This window comes from Gymnoscopelus microlampas (assembly GCF_963454915.1).
Source record: "Gymnoscopelus microlampas genome assembly, chromosome: 16".
Classification (NCBI taxonomy): domain Eukaryota; kingdom Metazoa; phylum Chordata; class Actinopteri; order Myctophiformes; family Myctophidae; genus Gymnoscopelus; species Gymnoscopelus microlampas.
The window spans coordinates 26,681,392-26,700,153 of record NC_139953.1 but is presented as its reverse complement, the minus strand read 5'-3'; the positions used below and the strand labels follow the sequence as shown (position 1 = coordinate 26,700,153).

The window sequence follows — 18,762 nt, the reverse complement described above, 5'->3', positions numbered from 1 at the left end:
AATGTGCTTGTCCTCTGGGTCATCATCTTTGGGGTGCGGCTCCGTAGCATGAGTGATGTCTGCCTCCTCAACTTGGCCATTGCTGACCTTCTCCTAGTATGCTCCCTTCCCTTCCTAGCCCACCAAGCTCGGGATCAGTGGCCGTTTGGCGATGCTATGTGCAAGATGGTCCTTGGTATTTACCACATTGGCTTTTACTGTGGGATCTTTTTCATCATCCTGATGAGCATTGACCGGTACCTGGCTATAGTCCATGCGGTTTATGCACTGAAAACACGAACACGCACCTTTGGAATGATTGCAGCTGCTGTTACATGGGTTGCTGGATTTTTTGCCTCTTTTCCAGATCTAGGTTTTCTTCAGGTACAGGAAGACCCAAGTTCAACCAAAGTTTTCTGTGCTCCCTTATACACTAGTCCCACTGAGATTGGTACCACAACACACAACAGACACTTCTGGATTATCTTTGGCCTTTTCAAAATGAACATCCTTGGCTTACTGATTCCAATGACCATTTTGGGTTTCTGCTACACCCAGATCATTTGGAAGCTCCTATACAGCCAATCCTCCAAGAAACAGTCCATCCGCTTAGTTCTCGTAGTTGTAGCTGTATATTTCTGCTGCTGGATGCCCTATAATGTTGCTTCTTTATTCAAAGCTTTCGAGTTACTTGACGTCTATACAGAATGTGACAGCAGTAAGGCAATCAAATTGGCTTTACAAGTCACAGAGGCCATTGCTTACTCTCACAGCTGTCTCAACCCCATCCTGTATGTTTTTGTAGGACAGAGGTTTAGGAAGAACCTCCTGAGGTTGATGAACAGGGCTCCTTGTAGGGTGTGTCAGCTTATGAAGACCCTCATCCCTCCAGACAGAGTCACAGGGTCTACTTATTCACAAACTACTAGTGTGGATGAAAGGTCCACTGCTGTGTGAAGTGCCAGTTGAGGGGTTGTATTGTGTAGTCGTAGTTTTAACGTTGGTGTGTGTGTTTGTCAGTGTGGTTGATTTGGCTATCCCTACAACGTTTGCATGCATGCGTGTGCATAGCCTGGTAAACAACCCGGTTGCGGAATTCAAGGGGGGGGGGGGGGGGGGGGATGGGTTCCATGTCCTACTTTTCCATATCCACATGCATGTTTATAATTAAATAAATGTAATTGCTTCTCATTGTGCATAGATCTTGTGTACGGATACATCTATGGCGTATGTATTGTCTGATGTAAAAACTTGCACTCCATTATTTTCAATACATTCAGTGGTTCGATTCATATGAAATGAACAGAAATAGATTGTAATTATATTATTTGTATGTCAATTGATCATCAAAAATAATTTCATGATTGAGTCAGCCCTGTGTATTATGCTGCAATTAATTCACAATGTAGCCTTTGTGGGGGTCTTCAATCCGCATTTTTCTCAGGATGCAACCCACTGTACTGTAATTTGTCATAGTTTTACCTGTATATCTGTATATTATATTGTATAAATATCATATATGTTAGAATATTTGAATATGTTTTTTCACAGTAATTACATTTTAAGTAGTAATTGTTAAGTCTCCAAATTTCAATAACTTTACCAATGCATTTATTATTATTGATTACTTTTTAATATACAGTACAGAAGCACTTTTCCACTCTGTTTGCAATGGCTCAGGTTCAGGTTTTCTGAGCAGCAGGTTTTCTGTATTTATGAATGCAAAATAAACAGTATAACAACATCTGCAGTGTAATAACTAGAAAAGTACAGATATCCGCCAGACTGGGTTGCCTGGCTTACCAGGGCGGTGTCAGTAGTGTGGTGCAGCCGTCAGGACACAATGAAAGTGGGTTGGAGGGGCGTAATTACAGGCAAACTGTGTGAAAGTAGCAGGATCCTGTTTGACGGTCATTGTCACATGATGACCATTTTGTACCTAATTTGGTGGCATTTGTAGCATATGTGGTATCCCATGGGTGGAAGGAAAATTGCTTTTGGCTCTGAGCTGCTTATAGGCTCCTCAAAGTGTGATTCCAATTTTGAGTAGATCTTTTTTTTATGGGTCCCTCCTGCAAAGTTTGGAAGCCAATCAAAATGGAATATGAACAATCTGAATGATATATGTTTATCACATGACTCCAGAGATAATGTGTACCAATTTGTGTGAGTATTGGACACAATCTGTGTGGAATATTTAGGAATAATTGTGTTTTGAAGTAAATGCAAAATGGTGGAACGTCTCATTTTGATTCGATGACCTACAGGTAAAGTGTTACAGTATAGGCCAAAACGTGAAGTGGCCTGTTAACAGTGCTACCATGAGGCCAATGTGAAGATTTTGGAGGTTTTTATTTGATTTAATTACTTGAAACCATCACAAGACACTTGAGGGTTCAAAAACATTTGAGAAAATAAATGAACACAATTTTTTGTGCATAGTTGGAAGTCGGTCGGTCCCATATATGGGCATGCCCATACATGGGCATAACGGTCGGATCGGCGCTTCTGGACAACCGCCTATCCGATCGACTCGACGCCGGGGTTTTAGTAACATAATATATGCAGTGTCAATGCCCCCAGCCCGGGGGCATTGACACTGCATTATACTGTGTTAACTAAAACTTCTTACACTGTTTGATGATAGATAAAAATAGCTCATTCACTGTTTTTCTCTGCTTCATTATCTATTTTATTCTGCCAGTCATGACTACTCTGTTCACTTTTGGATGTGGATTGTGCACACTGCACTTTAAGCGCTAACAGTCACACCTATGCCACAGACAGACCCAGCGTGTTTCTGTTTTGCAAGGTTATTTCCTGTGTTATATGGCTTTTCCTGTGTAGTATGATGTGTGACTTTAGTACTGTATCATGATGTGTGACTTTAGTACTGTATCTACACAGAATATAGTTTATACGCATCTTATAAGGACTTCTAAGGGCCTTATTAACTGTTGATAAATGCTTGACAGGTAAGAATTCTGTGGCCAGTGATCATATTTTAGAAAACAAAATAAATAGAAAAGAAATATAAAATATATATAAAATCCTTCACAGACTGTACATCACACCTGTGTTACTAAACAAAATGGACCGTTCAAGATCTCCTCTGTGCACTAAATGTCATACAGATCTTGGAACTTACTACCACTGCTTTTGGGAATGTAAGTGGATATCCAGGTTTTGGGGTTCTGTGGCACGGGAGTTAAGCGATATCTTTAAGGTTAAAATAAAGAAGGATCTGGGAGCTTTCATTTTGGGACTCCCTTCAAAAGAAATTAATCTGACACCCTTACAATGTAAGTTATTTGACAAATTCCTACTATTAGCTCGAAACATGCATTTTGATCAATTGGATTAAGGATAAGCCCCCTACCATACAACTCTGGTATAAAGAGATTTTTGGTGTGCTCCCTCACAAAAGACTGTGTGCAGTATATAAAGGCAATGAAGCCTCTTTTCTAAAGTTGTGGGCCCCGCTAATGGATTACTTTCCCACCGAAATCTCACGGATCCTTCTAAAAGGTCAATGCACTGTGGGCCTGAACCCTCCCCTCAAATAGACTTTTGATGCCTATGCTTCTGTGTGATTATGAGCTATATGGAGTGTGGTGACTTGTGTCTTAAGTGACTGGCTAAGTTTGCTTTTTTTACCGTTCTTTTTACTGATGGTGTTGATGAACAATGGAAGTGGAGGAACCCCCCCCCTCCCCCTACTTGTCTGTTCTTGTTTGTTTTGTTAAGAGTATGTCTGTCAGTTGTTGTATGTGGATTTTTTTAAAAAATCAATACAAATATAAAATACAAAAAAAAAGAAAAAAAAATCAACAGCTGACTTATTGTCTCCACCAGGCCGAAGACTATGTTTTGCATCCTGTCCGTCCATCCATGTGTCTGTGTGTGTCCGTCCATCTGTCTGTGAACAGCTAATCTCAGGTGTTCGACGTGAAACTGTGCACACAAACTCCCTGGATACCAGAGCAGAACCTCTGCCCAAAATGTTTCAGATCTGCCTGTTATAGCGCCACCAGGAGGCCGATTTTTGCAAAACAATGTTTTGTACTCCTACAGATTTTGTCCAAGCATCACGCAAATCGCTACACAGTATCTCTATAGTCATGTGATCAAGACGGATCTGTCTGTTTTCTCATATTCCATCCTGATTGGCTAAAATTGGCTTTCAAAGTTTGCAGGAGTGCTCCGTTTTGAACAAAATGCCTCAAATCATGAACGCGATTGCCGTGAAACTTTGCACACACATTCCCACTAGGCCGAGGAAGAAATGCCACCCTTTTCACATTGGCCTATTACAGCACCACCAGGAGGCCGATTTTAGGTAGACATTTTTTTTTAAATATTACTCCTACAGATTTTGTCCAAACATCACGCAAATTGGTACACATTTATCACTATAATCATGTGATCAAGACAGATCTGTCTGATTTCTCATAATTATTCCATCAACATTGCTGGCCCGCAATAACCTACCTGACCTGTGTGCTCCGAGGAGCACTTTTTCTAGTCTTGTGCTGTGATGAACCTGTACGTCTTTTTGTAGCTTTGGTTGTCTTGTGTCTGTTTTTTAAGTTTTACTCTGCTTTTACTTCATATCTAGTGTGTATTTAGTTTCTTTCTTATTTAGCTTTAGTTTTTACATTTTCCTTATGTCTTAATTTGTGATACACATATATCACTACATTGTGTCTACATTGTGTATTTATGAAAACTCCCAAAAAAAGTAATTTTCAAAGACAACCTTCATGGAAATACAGTGGCGTCAAAAGAACAACAATTGTCTGTAATGTTGTGAAGAAAGAGTCACAAGTTAAAAAAAACTTGAAAAACACTTTCTCACAAAAATGTGCAGAGCAGTACAGCTATTTGTTTCAGTTCACCACTGCCAACACCCATTTACTGACTTATTATCTGACTTCCGCTAATAAAATGAGAAGTAATTTTAGTAGTTGTTGTTGTTGTTGCATACGGATGGTCTTATGTAACTTCACTTGCAAAGAGACCTGGTAGCTTGATTCAGCGCAGTCAGTGATGGAGAACACCACAAGCTATTTTATGAACAGTATTGCCAGGTGAGTGCCAGCCCAGGTGACATTTCGTAACGTCTGTAATTAATTAGGACTCATATACAAATATGAAAGTGACATAAATGATCATTATATGTTTGTGCTAATGATTATTTATCATTTATGGGGATAATTATGAAATTATGCAGATTAATGTTTCTACACAGCTCTATATATTATAGGCAATTGAAAAACAGAACTGCAGTAATATAGTGAGTTATTTTATTATGAAAATGTACCTGACCTAATCCCTCTTACTCTGCAATTATTCTCTCAGCTCACCTATCAGTTACGAGTACGACGACTATAACATCGACTATGAAGAAGATGGGATATGTACATACCTACACCATGGGCCCTACTTTCTCCCATGGCTCTATTCTCTCTTCTTCATCGTGGGTCTTCTAGGGAATGTGCTTGTCCTCTGGGTCATCATCTTTGGGGTGCAGCTCCGTAGCATGAGTGACGTGTGCCTCCTCAACCTGGCCTTTGCTGACCTTCTCCTAGTATGCTCCCTTCCCTTCCTAGCCCACCAAGAATGGGACCAGTGGCTGTTTGGGGATGCTATGTGCAAGATGGTCCTCGGTATTTACCACATTGGCTTTTACTGTGGGATCTTTTTCATCAGCCTGATGAGCATTGACCGGTACCTGGCTGTAGTGCACGCAGTTTGTGCCATGAAAATACGAACACGCTCCTCTGGAATGATTGCAGCTGCTGTTACATGGGTTGCTGGATTTCTCGCCTCTTTCCCAGATCTAGGTTTTCTTCAGGTACAGGAGTCCCCAAGGTCCAGTAATAGCACAATTTTATTCTGTGCTCCCTTGTACACTGCATCCGCTGGGAATGGTACCACAACACACAACAGGCACTTCTGGAGTATCTTTGGCCTTTTCAAAATGAACATCCTTGGCTTACTGATTCCGATGACCATCATGGTTTTCTGCTACTCCCAGATCATTTGGAAGCTCCTATACAGCTATTCATCCAAGAAACAGTCCATCCGATTGGTTCTTGTAGTTGTAGCTGTGTTTTTCTGCTGCTGGATGCCCTATAATGTTGCTTCATTCTTCAAAGCTTTGGAGTTACTTCATGTCTATACAGAGTGTGACAGCAGCAAGGCAATCAAATTGGCTTTAGAAGTCACCCAGGCCATTGCTTACTCTCACAGCTGTCTCAACCCCATCCTGTATGTTTTCATAGGGGAGAAGTTCAGGAGGAACCTCCTGAGGTTGATGAACAGGGCTCCATGTAGGGTGTGTCAGGTTATGAAGACCCTCGTCCCTCCAGACAGAGTCACAGGGTCTTCTTATTCACAAACTACCAGTGTGGATGAAAGGTCCACTGCTGTATGAAGGCCCAGTGTAAGGGTTGCATTGTGTAGTCGTAGTTACGATACGATACGATACGATAATACTTTATTGTCAGTTCACACTGAAATTTGTCTTGCGACCCAGCAGCCATGTATGCAACAATAAACAGTTCACACAGTAGTTTTAATATTGGTGTGTGTATCCCCTACAATGTTTACATGTACTTTTCCATGTCCACATGCATTGTTTATAATTAAATAAGTTTAACTGCCTCTCATTATGCATAGATTTATTGTGTAAAGACACATCTGTGGAGCATGCATGCATTGCCTGATGTTGCCAAAACATTTACTGTACTGTACAAGCTAGTACTGTACCATCCGTTGTTTTTGAATACATTCAGTGGTTCTATTTGTATAAAATGAACAGAAAAAGATTTTAATTATTAATTAATATCCAACTCAAATGTCATGATCAAGACAGCCCAAGGTATTTCCCTTCCAAAATTGTTGCAAGTTGAAAATATTTTTTACTCGCATATTGTCAATCACGTTTACACATCGACGCCAAAACCTTTGACCATCATTCAAGGGAGAAAATGAGAAAGAGTGAGAGAGACAGAGTGACAACGCTGTCAGGCCATGAAGGAGCTGCAGACAGATGAGGTGTCCATCTTTTCTCTCCAGCTTGGCCCCCAGCATGAGGAGAGCCTGTTGGGTTTTCAGTCATGCAGTCGGGAGCCCTCCTTACCTTTTGAAACATAAAACGAATACTAACCTGTGGAGGACCAATAAGGCTCAAACCTACAGCAAGGTAAAACACAGAAACATATACTAGACAGCATCTTCTGGCAAACATATAATTCACTCCCTTACAGTAATATTAAGGAGTGTATAACACTATGTGGCACAGTGTTGTGTTTACAAGATAATAAAATCAATGACAAATCTGAATTATTATACATAGCATGACTCCAGAGAGATAAGAAATTAGAACATTTGAGTTTAAGATCTAGGACTATGAGAAAAAAAGTGTAGTAAGAAGAAAAAGCAAAATGGCGTAACATCTCATTTTTAGCGGCGCTAGCCGCTCTATACCTTTAGGTATAGAGCGGTAGCCCTCTATACCTGGCTTTTGCGTCAACGTTCTGATTGGTCAGACACGTCAACAAAGTGATTGGTCAAGCTTCACGTGACACGTGGCTATAAACACATTATAAACACTTATTGATGACAAAATGTATCAAAGGCGCCGCTACCTTCACACAGGTGTGATTTTTATTGTATGACCAAGAGTCATAGGTCAAAACGTGAAGCGGCCTGTAAATTGTGCTACCATGAGGCCGATTTGAATAATGTGGGTTGGAGGTTCTTCCTCGGCCAGCTGGGAGTGTGCATGCAAAGTTTCATGTGAAATTCAGGGTCAGGCTCTGGAACTAGTGGGTATGAGTCTGCCCAATTGTATAGAGGCCCCTGACCTTTGGGCCCCTGGGCCTGGGCCTGACATTTCTGTTGGGGGATCCAGTTCTGACTCTAAGGTAACACATCGAAGTCTATAATGTAATAATTTGTTTATGACACTATAATTAAGGAATCATAAATAATCTATTTACTGATTAGTCAGCCACAGCACAACTTACCTAACCTTGTTCAGCAATGCTCAGTTAAGCCAGTTCACACAATTAAAATAAACATTAAATGTACAGAAATGGTTCCATCCTTAACATAACACATCACACACAACAGGCATGCTGTATAACAATTATTAAGGGTTTAATCTAAGTGTTTTCAGTCGTACAGAGCTTGGGAAGCCTCCTTACCTTTTGAAACATAAAACAAATGCTAACCTAAGGTGGCTGTTGAGGACCTCAAACGTACAGCAAGGTAAAACACAGAAACATACAAAACACGAGAAAGCCATCTTATGGCAAACATGTAACTCACTCCTTACAGTAATAATAATGAGTGTATAACACGATGTGGCACAGTGCTGTGTTTACAAGATAATAACAGCAAAGTATCATAAATACATACCAATACATACATAACATAAACAGCATTCAACCACATTTAAAACAGCTGATCCATCTTTCATCTTCTACAGTTGCATTGCTGTACCTCTCTCTAATCTAAGTCCATGGTGCATTATGTCATACTGCCATGGTTGTTTGCCAGCAGGTGAGACATAATATCCTTGAATGTGTCTTAGGCATCTGCAGAACCTCTGCAGATGCCTGGTTAACCCATGGCCTCTGGATCTCTTGTAGATGCATTGGTGTCATAGACTGTAAAAAAGAAATGGACAAAGTTACGCCCATAGACTCTACAGAGCGTAAATGAAGCCTATTTTTCAATGATTTCAAATTCGCCATCTTTCTATATCCGGTCCGTATATGCAAATAAGAAATCGGAAATTGCATGTAACAGGTGTAAACAATCTCCTGCTGACTACATACACATGTTCTGGTCTTGTCCCAAGCTGTCAGGATTTTGGGCTGCAGTATTTGATACCTTGGGGAGCGCTTTGGGTGAACCAATTGACCCTGACCCTCTTACCGCCCTTTTTGGTTTCAATTCTACTCCTAATAAATCATTATGGCGATTTACAAGCTTGCTAGCCAGAAGGTTGATTCTCCTTAAATGGATACATCCGTCCCCTCCCACTCATAATAGGTGGATCCATGAAATCCTATATTGTATAAAACTTGAGAAAATCAGGTTCTCCCTTGGCGGCTCGTTAAAATCTTTTCATAAAACGTGGCAACCACTATTGGACCATATTGGCACCCTTGTTGTTGAAGTAGAAGAACTCAATAATTAACTCTGGGTAGACCCCCCCCCCCTTCCCCCCTTTCCTCCCCAATCTTGTCAACCCGGAAATTAATGAATGCTATTCGTTGGGACCAGAGCGGGGTGGGGAATGAATGCTATTGGTTGTGTAGCTTGTCATTCAAATCAACACACGGTAGCCACGCCCCTCCTACTGCATACCCTACAGCATATCCTACTACCCTAATAAATGGGACCATAATTTACCAAAACGCATATCATGGTGATTGAAAGAAGACTTTAAACTAGCGACTGGAAGCATATAGTATTTATGACAATGTTTATTAAGGTATTAAAATCAAGTGTAAAGTTCGGCAAAAACCCATTCGCTTCCAGTGGTCGTTTATTAACCCCAAAACGCTGAGTCAAAATGCCCGAAAGCATTTTGTGACATGTGACACGTACTTGTCGTCTTCCAGTTACCTGCCATTATCTGCCATGATAATGATGATTGACCTCCCCCAATTAAGGTGCAGACGGGAGCTTCAATGGGGGTGTTGCACGCTGGATCCCAGTGTCCACCATAGCTCCGCATATTTAAATCACTGTCCATCACTGCCACCATCAATTTAGAAATGATCTAACTTCCCCTAATAAAATGAGAAGTACATGATTTTGCTTAGTGCTTTCACTTTGGTTATTGTAGGCACTTGGATGGTCGTACAGTTGAACTGGTTATATGATATAGAAGATCTGTTTGTTTTGGCCTGGTATCTTGACTCAGCTCAGTCAGTGATGGACCTCACCACAAGCTACATTATGAACACTTTCAGGTGAGACTCTTTTCCCCACAATTGTTTTACACAACGTTGCTGTCAGGTGGAAACCTTGTATCTTCATATTTCAGAAATTACTGCCCTATTTTGTCATACAAGAGTGTCTTGCAAAAGTAGAGAAATTAGCCGCTTTGCGTTGCGATTCTTTTCCCCCCCAAAAGGAACAGTTTTATTTCTGGCAGTCAAAGAGTTAAAGCACAATGACACTTTGGTAGAGGTTTCGGTTGTGTAGTTGCCTTGCCGTGATGTAACTCATTGACTTACATCACACAGTGAAATAGTGCTCAAAGTCACTCTTTTAGCATTAGCTCAAACAAAGCTGATTCTGTCACTTATAACATCACAAAACCCATTATACGGCCAATTACACCATAGCAAGGTAACTACTACACCACCGACACCTCTACCAATACCATTGGGCTTTAAGCACATCGATATGTCTATAATGAACAGGACTTGTAATGACAAAACTATGACAGTGACATGAATGATCATTATGGGCTTGTGCTACAATATGATTTTATAATTCATGGGGTACGGAAGAAAGTAATGGAAGAGAAAGTATGCATATTTCTACGCCGCTCTTTATATTTTTGGTTGTGGTTTTCTTTCATAAACAGATCTACAGTATTATACTAAAGCCTTTCATCATTAAAATGCACCTTATACATCTCTTATTTTGTAATTATCCTCTCAGCTCACCTACCAGTGAATCCTTTACTGACCCTGATGACTACGACTACACTGACGTCAAAGATGGAGACTGGTTGTGTGAATACTTACATCATGGGTCCTACTTTCTCCCATGGCTCTATTCTCTCTTCTTCATCGTGGGTCTTCTAGGGAATGTGCTTGTCCTCTGGGTCATCATCTTTGGGGTGCGGCTCCGTAGCATGGCTGATGTGTGCCTCCTCAACCTGGCCATTGCTGACCTTCTCCTAGTATGCTCCCTTCCCTTCCTAGCCTACCAAGCTCGGTATCAGTGGCCGTTTGGCGATGTTATGTGCAAGATGGTCCTCGGTGCTTACCACATTGGCTTTTACTGTGGGATCTTTTTCATTATCCTGATGAGCATTGACCGGTACATTGCCATAGTCCATGTGTTTTATGCACTGAAAACACGAACACGCACCTTAGGAATGATTGCAGCTGCTGTTACATGGGTTGCTGGATTTCTCGCCTCTTTTCCAGATCTAGGTTTTCTTCAGGTACAGGGAGACCCAAGTTCAAACAAAGTTTTCTGTGCTCCCTTATACATTAAACCCATTGAGAATGATACCATAACACACAACAGGCACTTCTGGAGTATCTTTGGCCTTTTCAAAATGAATATCCTTGGCTTACTGATTCCAATGACCATTATGGGTTTCTGCTACACCCAGATCATTTGGAAGCTCCTATACAGCCATTCCTCCAAGAAACAGTCCATCCGCTTAGTTCTCGTAGTTGTAGCTGTGTTTTTCTGCTGCTGGATGCCCTATAATGTTGCTTCCTTCTTCAAAGCTTTGGAGTTACTTCAAGTCTATACAGAATGTGACAGCAGCAAGGCAATCAAATTGGCTTTACAAATCACAGAGGCCATTGCTTACTCTCACAGCTGTCTCAACCCCATCCTGTATGTTTTTGTAGGACAGAGGTTCAGGAAGAACCTACAGAGGTTGATGCACAGGGCTCCATGTAGGGTGTGTCAGGTTATGAAGACCCTCATCCCTCCTAAACCTATGAACCTCATAAACCTATATTAACTTCCAGCGAAATTCAGATGTCATCAACAGCAGTAAGAGTGCAACTAATGAACAGATAAGAACACAAAAAAATGCTGCAAGTGGCAATGAAATGGGTCCAACAACAGAAGAATAAGGTGACTATGAGAGGATTATCAAGAAGAGATGAAGATAAAGATGTTGACTTTCAGGGAAAAAAAACATAATTTGGTTGTTCACAGGGGGATATGAACACGCAATCACAAATCACAATATGACAATGAATTCATGGTTTAGAAACTGATGTATTCTAAAGCTCTTTATAGTCTAAATATATTGTCCAAGAATATATTTTGGCACTACATTTGAATTGACAGAAGCCTTTCATTGTAAGAGTTTTTGAAAGTAGCAGCTAGTAAAAAAAAAAGAACTTCCCTTCTTATTCTACTGCTTCTGTTCTTATGATTCATTGGCATTTGGATGGTCTCTGCTACTCCACTTCTCATGCAAATGTGATGCAAATGTAAATGCAAATGCAAATGCGAATAATAATAATAATAATAATAATAATAATATAATAATAATTAGGGTAATAATAATAATATGGGTAATAATAATAATAATAAAATAATAGAAATATCTTGTTGTTTCTTGCCTGGTACTGTATCTTGACCCAGCATAGCCAGTGATGGACAACACCACAAGCTATTTTCAGAACAGCGCAGTCAGGTGAGACTTTTCACTATTGTTTGACATACAGTAAGAAGTGTTTGCACAGGAAGTACTGACTGGCATTAAATAACCAATACACATCATGTAAAAAAAGAAGAAAACAACTTACCTCCGTGTATGTTTGCTATATGACTTTCTGATTAATTTCTAGTCAAAGGAAACTGTTGGAATTCTTTGTGTAAGCATATGGGTATGTCGTTAATCGGACTTGCAGTTATAAAACTATGACATAAATATTATTTTACATTTATGGGTTATGGAAGAAAATGTATAAGAGAATGTAGGCAGAAAGTGAGAAAACAGCCAGCACACAGTAAATGTCCTTTTCATACAGTTTTATTTGACCTCTCCACGGACGCAGAGCAGAGCAGCCGGTTTTCAACCTAACAGGTCTTCCTCAGCGTGCTGTTACTGTGTGCTGGCTGTTTTCTCAGTTTCATGATATTGTTGAGCCGTGCACCTTAAGACTGTTGTTTAATCTGGAGTGTTGCGGGCATTCTGCATTGCAGTACTTTTTCTCAGATTCACATCATATTCACATCACATCATTATGCTAAAGCCTTTCCTTATAAAAATGCAGCTACTGTAATCCCTACTCTTATCCTGTAATTTCCTTCTCAACCCACCTACCAGTGAAGAAGTCTATGTACAGTATATGAGGACTGCATAGTGACATAAGTGACTGTTATGGTATGGGTTTGTGCTACAATATGATTGTTCTTTGTGGCTCACGGCATGAAATGGATTTAATGGAAGAGAAATTATGCAGATAGAGACTTGAAGCGCAATCCTTCATATTTTCATGTATGTCTCCCTGAAAAACGTAAATCCGTTCAGGACTTTATCACATCGTATTCTGAAATGAACATATTATGTTAGGATATAGATCTCTCTGCTTTATGTCACATTATACTGTATAGCAATGTAGAGACTCTTCGGTGGGAATATTAGGAAAAATTGTGCTTTGAAGTAAATCTAACATATGATATATATGATTCGTCTCTATACCCTGGGGATGGTATCACAGCACCACTGGAATATCTTCAGCTTTTTTAACATGAAGATTGTTGGCTTAATGATTCTGATGAGGCGACGACCATCATGGGTTTCTGCTACATCCTGATCATTTGGAAGCTTCATCCAATAAACCTTACTAACTTAATTACTTACTTGCATCCAAGAAACAGTCCATCTGCTGATTGGTTGTAGTTGTAACCACGTTTTTCTGATGCAGCATGCCTTATAACATGCTTTTTCTTCAAAGCTTTGGCGTTACAATACATATACTGCACAGTAGGAGGTGACTGTAGCAAGGCAATCAATTTGGCTTCACAGTACAAGTCAAAGAGGCAATTTCTTACTCCCACAGCTGTCTCAACCCCATCCTGTATGTTTTATAGGGGAGAGGTTCAGGAGGAACCTCATGCTAGTGTGAACAGGAAATATACCTTTTGTATTAAATACTGTAAGAAAATATTACGTTGTAAGAAATCATTACAAGGAGCTCTATGTTCATCCTTGATTTTTGCTTGAGTTATGACCTCCTTGTAAAATAAATTAACAACCATTAATGTGTTATTAATGAATCAAGCAACAGATGTCAACAGCACATACTGTTTAGCTTGGTTCAGCTTAAATGGAAAATAAATACTTTTAACACGTCCTACCACGTTCACCACATACACTTGGGTGGAAAGGAAGTGTTGTGAAGGGTGTGTGTGTGTGTGTGTGTGTGTGTGTGTGTGTGTGTGTGTGTGTGTGTGTGTGTGTGTGTGTGTGTGTGTGTGTGTGTGTGTGTGTGTGTGTGTGTGTGTGTGTGTGTGTGTGTGTGTGTGTGTGTGCGCGCATTTTTGTGTTTCTATTTAAATTAAGTGCAATTGCTTCTCATTGAGCATATGTAGATTTTTGCATTGGGGCATGGTGTCTCGACACAGCACAGTCAATGATGGCCTTCAACACAAGCTATTTAAGCAATGTCAGGTGAGACTTTTCACTTTTTTCTGAAAAAAAAAAGAAAATCGGCAAAGGAAATATTGTCTACATAAAATAATTATGTCTACACGTTATGTAAACAAACAAACAAACAATTTGTCTCTATAATTCTAAGCTGTAGAAGCTTGTTATATGACCTAATGATGGAACTCATAGGACTGTGCGTTTCATCAGTGTCCTTTGACTTGGAAGGAAATGGTTTGAATTTTGTGTCAGTATTTACAGGATATAAAATTAAAAAAGCAGACCATCCTCAATCTCTCCCACTTTAATTGCACTTTACTATAATGTACAATACAAATCTAATTTTAAGCTTTGATTTTTTTTTATGTGCATCCAGCTCATGCATGTCTCCCTGAAAAAACTTAAGTCCTTTCAGGACTTTATCACATTTTGCTAACCTTTTATGAGTTCAAACAGTAATCTGAAATGAACACATAGAGGCTAGAATATTCTTACAGTAGATCTCGCTGCTGTATGTCCAAACATATACCAATCTAGAGGCAATCTTGAAGCACTATCCTTCATACTGTATGTTCTTCACAGCTTTAAGATATTATATATCTTAGGCTATGTTGTTTTCTTTCAGAAACGTATCTAATATACTGAATCATTTCATTATAAAAATGCACCTAATCCCTACTCGCATCCTGCAATTTCTTTCTCAGCTCACCTACCAGTGAAGAAGTCTATATATATGAGGACTATGGTGATGGAAACACTGGGTTGTGTGAATATGAACGTCATGGATCCTCCTTCCTCCCAGTGATCTATTCACTCTTCTTCATCGTGGGTCTTGTAGGGAATGTGCTTGTCCTCTGGGTCATCATCTTTGGGGTGCGGCTCCGTAGCATGAGTGATGTCTGCCTCCTCAACTTGGCCATTGCTGACCTTCTCCTAGTATGCTCCCTTCCCTTCCTAGCCCACCAAGCCCGTGATCAGTGGCCGTTTGGCGATGTTATGTGCAAGATGGTCCTCGGTGCTTACCACATTGGCTTTTACTGTGGGATCTTTTTCATCATCCTGATGAGCATTGACCGGTACCTGGCTATAGTCCATGCGGTTTATGCACTGAAAACACGAACACGCACCTTTGGAATGATTGCAGCTGCTGTTACATGGGTTGCTGGATTTTTTGCCTCTTTTCCAGATCTCGGTTTTCTTCAGGTACAGGGAGATCCAAGTTCAAGCAAAGTTTTCTGTGCTCCCTTATACACTAGTCCCACTGAGAATGATACCATAACACACAACTCTCACTTCTGGAGTATCTTTGGCCTTTTCAAAATGAACATCCTTGGCTTACTGATTCCAATGACCATTATGGGTTTCTGCTACACCCAGATCATTTGGAAGCTCCTATACAGCCACTCCTCCAAGAAACAGTCCATCCGCTTAGTTCTCGTAGTTGTAGCTGTGTATTTCTGCTGCTGGATGCCCTATAATGTTGCTTCTTTATTCAAAGCTTTGGAGTTACTTCACGTCTATACAGAATGTGACAGCAGTAAGGCAATCAAATTGGCTTTACAAGTCACAGAGGCCATTGCTTACTCTCACAGCTGTCTCAACCCCATCCTGTATGTTTTTGTAGGACAGAGGTTCAGGAAGAACCTACTGAGGTTGATGAACAGGGCTCCATGTAGGGTGTGTCAGGTTATGAAGACCCTCATCCCTCCAGACAGAGTAACAGGGTCTACTTATTCACAAACTACCAGTGTGGATGAAAGGTCCACTGCTGTATGAAATGCCAGTTGGGGGGTTCTGTTGTCTAGCCGTAGTTTTAATGTTGGTGTGTGTGTGTTTGTCAGTGTGGTTGATTTGGCTATCCCTTCAATGTTTGCATGCATGCATGCGCATAGCCTGGTAAACCACCCGGCCGCGGAATTCAATGTAATTTTCATTCAGCAATGCAATGCGATTTTCTGGGGGGGGGGGGGGCTACCAGGCTAGCATGCGCACTGTGCAGGTATGCACACATGTATTTTTCCATGTCCACATGCATGTTTATAATTAAATACACATTGCTTTTCACTGTGCATACAGTAGATCTTGTGTACGGATACATCTACGGTATGGCGCATGCATTGTCTGATTTGATATGGTCAAAATATGTACTGCACCGCTCCATTCATTGTTTTCAATACATTCAGTGGTTCGATTCATATGAAATGAACAGAAATAGACTGTAATTATATTATTTGTATGTCAATTGATCATCAAAATAATTTCATGATTGAGTCAGCCCTGTGTATTTCCCCTCCAAAATTGCAGCACGTCAAAAATAAATATGAACTCATGTAGTGTCAATGTTTACGTGCACATTGACCCTCAAGAGAGAAAATGAGAGAGAGTGAGAGAGACAGATGAGGTGTCCATCTTTCTCTCCAGCATGAGGAGAGCCACCCCAGAGATATTGTACTATAAATCAAAATGCTGGAATTAATCCACGATGTAGCCTTTGTGGGGGTCTTCAATCCGCATTTTTCTCAGGATGCAACCCACTGTAATTTGTCATAGTTTTACCTGTATATCTGTATATTATATTGTATATATATCATACATATATGTTAAAATATTTGAATGTTTTTTCACAACCAAGAAATTGTTAAGTCTCCAAATGAATGAATAAATGCATTTATTATTATTGATGACTTTTTAATATACAGTACAGTAGCAAATTAGCGTAATTACAGTGTGTGAAAGTAGCAGAATCCCGTTTGACGGTCATTGTCACTGTCAATGACTCACAAGACCATGTTGTACCTAATTTGGTGGCATTTGTAGCATATGTGGTATCCCATGGGTGGAAGTAAAATTGCTTTTGGCTCACAGCACGTGTTGCTTAAGGCTCCTCAAAGTGTGATTCGAATTTTATTTTTTTATGGGCCCCTCCTGCAAACTTTGGAAGCCAATCAAAATGGAATATGAACAATCTGAATGATACATGTTTATCACATGACTCCAGAGATAATACTGTGTACCAATTTGTTTTTGAGTATTGGACACAATCTGTAGGAATATTTAGGAATATTGTGTTTTGAAGTAAATGCAAAATGGTGGAACATCTCATTTTAATTGGATGACCTACAGGTAAAGTGTTATAGGCCAAAACGTGAAGCGGCCTGTTAACAGTGCTACCATAAGGCCAATTTGAAGATTGTGGAGGTTTTTATTTGATTTAATTACTTGAAACCATCACAAGACACTTGAGGGTTCAAAAACATTTCAGAAAGTAAATGAACACAATTATTTGTGCATAGTTGGAAGTCGGTCGGTCCCATATGGGCATGCCCATACATGGGCATAACGGTCGGATCGGCGCTTCTGGACAGCCACCTATCCGATCGCCTCGACGCCGGGGTTTTAGCAACATAGTATAATGCAGTGTCAATGCCCCCAGCCCGGGGGCATTGTTTATGTTTTTATGTTACTAAAACTTCTTACACTGTTTGATTATAAAAAATAGCTCATTCACTGTTTTGTCTCGGCTTCATTATCTATTTTATTCTTTCAGTCATGACTACTCTACTGTTCAATACATGTACATTTGGATGTGCAGTGTGCACACTGAACTTTAAGCGCCAGCAGTCACACCCATGCCACAGACCCATCGTGTTTCTGTTTTGCAAGGTTATTTCCTGTGTGAAATGGCTTTTCCTGTGTAGTATGATGTGTGACTATCTACACAGAATACAGTTAATACATATCTTATAAAAATGACTTCTAAGGGCCTTATTAACTGTTGATAAATGCTTGACAGGTGAGAATTCTGTAGCCAGTGATCACATTTTAGAAAAGAAAAGAAAAAAATCTACAGCTGACTTATTGCCTCCACCAGGCCGAAGATTATGTTTTGCATCCTGTCTGTCTATCTGTGTTTGTGTCCGTCCGTCCGTCCGTCCGTCCGTCCGTCTGTCTGTGAACAGCTAATCTCCAGTGATCGACGTGAAACTGTGCACACAAACTCCCTGGATACCAGAGCAGAACCTCTCACCTCAAATGTTTCAGATCGGCCTGTTATAGCGCCACCAGGAGGCCGATTTTTGCAAAACAATGTTTTGATATTACTCCTACAGATTTTGTCCAAACATCACGCAACACAGTATCTCTATAGTCATGTGATCAAGACGGATTTGTCTGTTTTCTTATAAGCCATCCTGATTGGCTAAGATTGGCTTTCAAAGTTTGCAGGAGTGCTCCGTTTTGAACAAAATGCCCCAAATCATGAACCCAATTGCCCGAGAAACTTGCCACCCTATTCACATTGGCCTATTACAGCACCACCAGGAGGCCGATTTTAGGTACAATATTATTTTCATATTACTCCTAGAGATGTTGTCCAAACATCACGCAAATTG

General features: G+C 40.2%; 4 protein-coding genes across 5 annotated transcripts in view; all 4 read left to right on the top strand.

Moving 5' to 3' along the window:
- LOC311063142 (C-C chemokine receptor type 5-like) overlaps positions 1 to 1,069 on the top strand; it is a 53,694-nt gene extending 52,625 nt beyond the window's left edge. For both annotated transcript variants that reach the window (XM_084082385.1, XM_084082384.1), the window contains exon 2: positions 1 to 1,069. This exon is cut by the window's left edge and continues 136 nt beyond it. In XM_084082385.1, the coding sequence (XP_083938511.1) occupies positions 1 to 936 (936 nt within the window). In that variant the 3' untranslated portion in view covers positions 937 to 1,069.
- Positions 1,070 to 4,957: 3,888 nt separating this feature from the next.
- LOC311063141 (C-C chemokine receptor type 5-like) lies at positions 4,958 to 6,674 on the top strand. Its single transcript, XM_084082383.1, has 3 exons — positions 4,958 to 5,069; positions 5,341 to 6,441; positions 6,546 to 6,674. Exons 1-2 carry the CDS (start codon positions 5,029 to 5,031, stop codon positions 6,416 to 6,418), a joined length of 1,119 nt encoding a protein of 372 aa, XP_083938509.1. The 5' UTR covers positions 4,958 to 5,028; the 3' UTR covers positions 6,419 to 6,441; positions 6,546 to 6,674.
- A 3,199-nt stretch (positions 6,675 to 9,873) lies between these two features.
- On the top strand, positions 9,874 to 11,725 carry LOC311062924 (C-C chemokine receptor type 3-like; the record flags this gene model as incomplete). Its single annotated transcript, XM_084082143.1, has 2 exons — positions 9,874 to 9,977; positions 10,678 to 11,725. Exons 1-2 carry the CDS (start codon positions 9,940 to 9,942, stop codon positions 11,723 to 11,725), a joined length of 1,086 nt encoding a protein of 361 aa, XP_083938269.1. The 5' UTR covers positions 9,874 to 9,939.
- A 3,325-nt stretch (positions 11,726 to 15,050) lies between these two features.
- LOC311063146 (C-C chemokine receptor type 5-like) lies at positions 15,051 to 17,008 on the top strand. The gene has a single exon (XM_084082390.1). It carries the CDS (start codon positions 15,260 to 15,262, stop codon positions 16,145 to 16,147), a length of 888 nt encoding a protein of 295 aa, XP_083938516.1. The 5' UTR covers positions 15,051 to 15,259; the 3' UTR covers positions 16,148 to 17,008.
- The last annotated feature ends 1,754 nt before the right edge of the window (positions 17,009 to 18,762 follow it).

Coding starts and splice junctions, on each gene's coding strand:
- LOC311063141 (XM_084082383.1), top strand. CDS start 5,029: ATGGAGAACACCACAAGCTATTTTATGAACAGTATTGCCAG. Junction 5,070..5,340: donor TTTATGAACAGTATTGCCAG/GTGAGTGCCAGC, acceptor TTATTCTCTCAG/CTCACCTATCAGTTACGAGT.
- LOC311063146 (XM_084082390.1), top strand. CDS start 15,260: ATGAGTGATGTCTGCCTCCTCAACTTGGCCATTGCTGACCTTCTCCTA.